This window comes from Pseudochaenichthys georgianus, unplaced genomic scaffold (genome assembly GCF_902827115.2).
Source record: "Pseudochaenichthys georgianus unplaced genomic scaffold, fPseGeo1.2 scaffold_180_arrow_ctg1, whole genome shotgun sequence".
Lineage (NCBI taxonomy): Eukaryota > Metazoa > Chordata > Actinopteri > Perciformes > Channichthyidae > Pseudochaenichthys > Pseudochaenichthys georgianus.
Window position 1 is genome coordinate 1275847 of NW_027262575.1, and position 6000 is coordinate 1281846.

General features: G+C 39.6%; 1 protein-coding gene across 2 annotated transcripts in view; it reads left to right on the forward strand.

Annotated features, from left to right (window-relative positions):
• Positions 1–4954, forward strand: part of LOC117441578 (zinc finger protein 271-like) — a 47420-nt gene extending 42466 nt beyond the window's left edge. For both annotated transcript variants that reach the window (XM_071202242.1, XM_071202241.1), the window contains one exon: positions 2750–4954. In XM_071202242.1, coding sequence (XP_071058343.1) covers positions 2750–3903 — 1154 coding nt within the window. In that variant the 3' untranslated portion in view covers positions 3904–4954. The remainder of the gene's footprint in view (positions 1–2749) is intronic.
• Positions 4955–6000: the final 1046 nt, after the last annotated feature.

The following is a 6000-nucleotide window of genomic DNA, read 5'->3' on the forward strand; positions in this document are numbered from 1 at the left end:
TCCTATTCACAAATGAGGCAAAGTCTTTCCACAGGCCTCTCCAAAGTACTGGATTTTGTTTTAACCAGTACTCTACGAACCAGTCCTTTTAGAGTCTGTGATGGTCTGCACGACTCTTCCCAGAAGCCACGAGTTCCGAGGGGCGTTGTCGTCCAGGATCATGACAATGTCCCCTGGTGCTAGATTCTGCTTCACTTTAGTCCATTTTTGACGCTCCTGTAGGTCAGGCAGGTACTCACGCACCCACCTTTTCCAGAACAGGTCTGATATGTACTGCGTCTGCTTCCATCTGCGACGTGTGTAGCAGTCATCCTTGCAGCTCAGTCCTGGAGGAAGCAATGGCTGTTTCTGTAATAACAGCAGATGATTTGGCGTCAGCGATTCAATGTCATTTGGGTCATCAGATGATGTGGTTAAAGGTCTGTCATTAAGTATGGCCTCAACTTCACACAACACAGTCTGGAGACACTCGTCGTCAATTGTTTGCTCGTGAAGGACAGACTTTAAGACCTTCTTTACGGATTTTACCTGCCTCTCCCATACTCCACCGAAGTGAGGTCCAGCAGGAGGGTTGACAATCCACTGGATTCCTTTCTGTGCAAGAGCTTCCTGCATTTTGGCTTGATTCCACTGCTGCATAGCTGCCCGTAATTCTTTGTCTGTGCTGACTAGGTTGGTGCCGTTGTCGGATCTCATAAGCGACACTTGGCCCCTTCTGCACATGAAGCGACGCAGAGCATTTATACAGGAGTCTGTGTCAAGTGTGTGAGCAACCTCTAGGTGTATGGCTCGGGTAGTCATACATGTAAACAATACTCCATATCTTTTAACGATGCTGCAACCTCTTTTGACCTCTATAGGCCCAAAATAATCCACACCTACATTGGTGAAGGGTGGTTTGTTTGGAAGCAGTCTGTCTGAAGGTAAATCTGCCATCTTTTGTCCGTGACTCTTTGCCTGTAATCTTTTGCATGTCACACACCTAGACAGGATTTTTCTTACTGCTGAATTTGCAGCAGGAATCCAAAATCTCTGGCGCAGACGGGAAAGCATGTAGTTTCTTCCTGAATGACCGACTCTTTCGTGTATATGTTGCAGAAGCAGCGTTGTAGGATGCATGTTGTTGGGCATGATTATGGGGTGCTTTGATTCTTCGGCCATAGCAGATTTACTGAGTCGACCTCCAACTCTCAGAACGCCATCCAGCAGTACTGGGTCTAGTCTCCGAATGGGACTATTACCTTTGACCAGTGTTTTTTCGTTTTTTAGAGCAGAAATCTCTGCCGGGAAACTGCGGCGTTGACAGTAGCGGACGATTTCCATCTCAGATTCGTTTAAGTCCTCCACAGTAAGGAGCCCCATGCTTAAGGTGCCTTCATACTGCTGCGTTTTCGTTTTGGCCCTTTGCCCGTTTGAATCTTCGTCATCTTTGTGGATACGCACCTCCAATTCTTGACGTCTTTTACCTAGAATCAGGAGACCTTTTCTTAGTCTGAGCATCCATGCGATGGCTCTTTTCAGACGCCCATAAAAAGCACAACTGAGCAGTTACAGTCTTTAAACTCTTCAAAGATTACCTTGAAAAGTCTCATCTTTGAGATAACTTCCATCAAGTTACCCATTAAAAGCTCAACTTCATTCATTTTGGCAGTGAGTTGTCTTAATTTACCTCTCCTTGCATTGATGCAGAGCTGTAGCCGCTGCTCCATGGCCTTTTCTGTTGGTTTTGCTGCCCTCTTGTGGGCGTCGACCGTAAATGCACCCTCAGTGGCGCTGTCCTCCGACATTATTCAGCTGGTTTGGCTGAACAAAAGACAACAGCTGTTTTACCAAGTGGCTCGAACTCCAACGGAAAGGCATGCAGAGTAGCGTGACAGCCTGTAGTCCATGTTGGCGGTAGAGGATAATCCAAATGGTCCTTTGCTCAAGCACGATCAGATACACTTTGTTTCTGCCGCGGCTCCAGTAGCGACGATCAGATCCACATCCGACAATTCCAGTGATTGTAAGTTCCTACACGCTAGTAATCCTCACGACGTTGTCGAAAGTTTTTGACTTTTTGTAGTGGCCAATTGTCCAAAGAAATCCATGTTCAAAGGCCACTTAGTCTAGGAGGCGAGCTCGAGTATTGACTCGCGTACATTCAAAAACTCAGATACCTTGCTCGTTCCATTCTGGTGCTTTATTGAGAGGTTCAATAGATCAGCTGGCGGCCCACTGCCGACGTGCAACATTTGCACGGTATTTAAACAAATAAGATCCATTGGTCATACGGATGTGTGCGGTCAAAAACTTTTTCCAACTGCCTCTCTAGACTTCCTGCTGTGTCATGCAGGCAGCGTCATTTATACCTGAGCACGCCCCTACTATTGCTTTGTATAAATAATAACAACACATAAACTAGAGCTGTCCATAAGCAAGATGACACGTTACAAAAACAGTATAATAATAATTCATAGTTAATCAGCTCATTTAAGTTAAATTAAAGAATATTCAATTGGCTCACAAAACCATAATTAATTACCAAAATAAATGTGCCTAAATGGCTCTTACAGCTAGTTATAATTACACTTACCTTTCTCTGCGATAATTGTTGGTGCATAAATGTAAAAAGATATTAGCCATAGGTATTTATGATATTAATTAGGAATTTACAAATAAGGGGTTCAAAATGGGGCTTTGAGCGGTGACGTAATGAACACAACAGCTATTCTCTGTAACGTCTCTGTGTGTTTCCTGTTTCCTCCAGACGTCCAGCAGCTGGTGGTGGTTAAAGAAGAGGTTCCCCCTGAGCAGCAGGAGTGGAGCTCCAGTCTGGACCAGGAGGACCCAGAGCCCCCCCCACACATTAAAGAGGAACAGGAGGAACTCTGGATCAGTCAGGAGGGAGAGCAGCTTCAAGGGTTGGAGGAGGCTAATATCACCAAGTTCACATTCACTCCTGTCCCTGTGAAGAGTGAAGATGATGAAGAGAAACCTCAGTCCTCTCAGCTTCATCACAGACAAACTGAACACATGGAAACAGAAGCTGATGGAGAGGACTGTGGAGGACCAGAACCAGCCAGGAACTCAGATCCAGAGACTGAGGACAACCCTGGAGACTCTTCTGAACCTGACACTGAAGACAGTGCTGATTGGAAGGAGACCAGAGAACCAGATTCAAACTCTCAGAGAAATAAACAAGACTCTGTCAGTGATTCAAGACATAGTGCAGGAGACAAACTATTCAGCTGCTCAGTCTGTAAGAAAGGTTTTACACAGAGAGGACGTTTAAAGAACCACATGAGAATCCATACTGGAGAGAAAGCATTCAGCTGCTCAGTCTGTAAGAATTCATTTGCACGGAAAGGATATTTAAATCTGCACATGAGAAGCCACACAGGAGAGAAACCATTCAGCTGCTCAGTCTGTAAGAAATCTTTTGCCGTGAGAGGGAGTTTAAAGGACCACATGAGAATACACACTGGAGAGAAACCATTCTGTTGCTTAGTCTGTGATACATCTTTTAAACGGAGAGACAGTTTAAAGGGCCACATGAGGATACACACAGGAGAGAAACCATTCATCTGCTCAATTTGTAAGAAATCTTTTGCAGTGAGAAGAAGTTTAAAGGACCATATTAGAATCCACACAGGAGAGAAACCATACAGCTGCAGTGTTTGTGACAAAAGATTCACCTGGAGTTGTCAGGTCAAAATCCATAAGTGTGTTGGTCGTCAGTCCTCACAGCTTCATCAAACTGAGGAGAACAGAGAGGCAGAGCCTCCAGCCAGCAGCTCAGCTGAACACATGGAAACGGAAGCTGATGGAGAGGACTGTGGAGGATCAGAAGCAGCCAGGAACTCAGATCCAGAGAGACATTTACAACCAGATACTGAGGACAAACCTGCAGACTCTTCTTAACCTGACATTTTCCAAGGCACATCTGCATGTGCAACAAAAAAAGAGGACAATTAATTAGTCCTTCGACAATTCACATGAGGAAAATCTGTCTGACTGTATAAACTCTGTTTGACAACATTCATGCATGACTTCATCTAAACTCCATCTTTATCAACAGAAGTTTTGAATGTTTCATGTTTTTGTCTTTTCTGATGTGTACTATAACCACTGACTGATTAATCTGCCGAGTAGTTTCTCTAAAAATCTGTTTGGTTAATGAAATGTTGTGACTTGAAACTTCCATTGGGATGTTGTTGAGTTATCAGTCTGTTCTGGTCTAAAAGAAGAACCAATGACTTATTAATATAGAGAAAATGTACGATGTTTTCAGTTTTATTCTGTTCTATTTTGCTTATATTATCAAACCAAACTAACCTGCTACTATTAGATCCCTTTCATCTTTGGGGTTGTTTAAGCATGCGTTATATCACTTTCACCTACTCTTGTTATCTATATCTATTAGACACTACTGTCCATTTGTTTTTAAATGCTGTAGATAAGAGATTAGGATGGATCCTGTTGAAAAATGTACGAAATGCCTCTACTCACATGAAATAAATCTTATGTACCCCTTGAGCACTAGGTAGATTAAACAGAACACTATAGCATGTGGCTTTAACAGGTACAAATTAAATATACTGAGTATATTGAAAGCCTAAAATGAACATAAAAAAGTCATGCTGGTTAAACATAGGGTAAATGAATATACCTAATATTAAAGGAAATATTCATATTAACAACAATTTCATGTTTCTTTGACATAACAGAGTTGTGTGGCTTTAACATAATGGAATAGTTTTGAGCACACATGATTTTGATATGTGCAACCGATGTCCATGTTTTTTATTATTTAAGTCCAGACTTTTTACAGTAAAGCTTAAATAAAGAAATCATGTTGCTTTAACAGGTACAAGTTAAATATACTATTAAAAGCCTAAAATGAACATAAAGTCATGTTGGTCAAACATAGGGTAAATGAATATACTTAATATTAAAGGAAATATTCACATGAGCGTAACAATTTCATGTTTCGTCTTTAACATAATGGAATAGTTTTGAATACACATGTTTTTAATATGTGCAACCGATGTCCATATTAAAATCATGTGAATCCAACAGCCTTTTTTTTTCAGTGTGCAGCTGGAGGTGTGTTTGTTTCTGTCCCTGTGCTGTCAGAAGGTTCCTCTCTGCAGCAGGAGGTGTGTTTGTTTCTGTCCCTGTGCTGTCAGAAGGTTCCTCTCTGCAGCAGGAGGTGTGTTTGTTTCTGTCCCGGGGCGTCCTTGTCCCTCTGAGCGGTGGTCGTCCGGAGAGGACTCGCCCCACGGGTTGACCTGCTCACAGTCTCTACCTGCAGACAATAATAATATAGGTTCAGCCTGGGTAAGCATAAAAATACACTACATATATAAACACTAAACATACAAAATTTAAATAAAACTCCATACAAACTTTAAAAAATATATATGTTAAACAGTTGATAATACAATTTTAAACAATAAAACTAAATATATAACAAATGTATACAAAAATTAGAACCTAATGTAAAAACATATTAAAATTAGACAATAAACATCACAAATAAATAATAAACATATATAAAATATGTATGAACAATAAAATTAAACATAGAGAAATAAAAGATGATATATGTAAACATGGCGAAAGACAGAAAAACAAATACATGTGATCAATACATAAACACTGGAAGTACATTTTAAACTTGAATAACAAAACTAAATATATATTAAATTATAATAAAATGAAATGTAATAATTAAGAAAACCTAAAAGAATATATAAATATTCAAAATAAATTAAAAAAACACAACTAAACTAATAAATATGCTAAATAAGTATGTTAAATATATATATAAACAATACAACCAAATATATACAAATTAAAAATTAAAAAAATGTATATAAAATATAGATAGACACTCCAATAAAATATACAAACATTAAAACAATATAAATACAAAAATATTTAAAAAATAAATAAAGACACTGAAAAAAAATATTTAAATGAATATTTAAAAACTAAATATTTAAAACCTACATT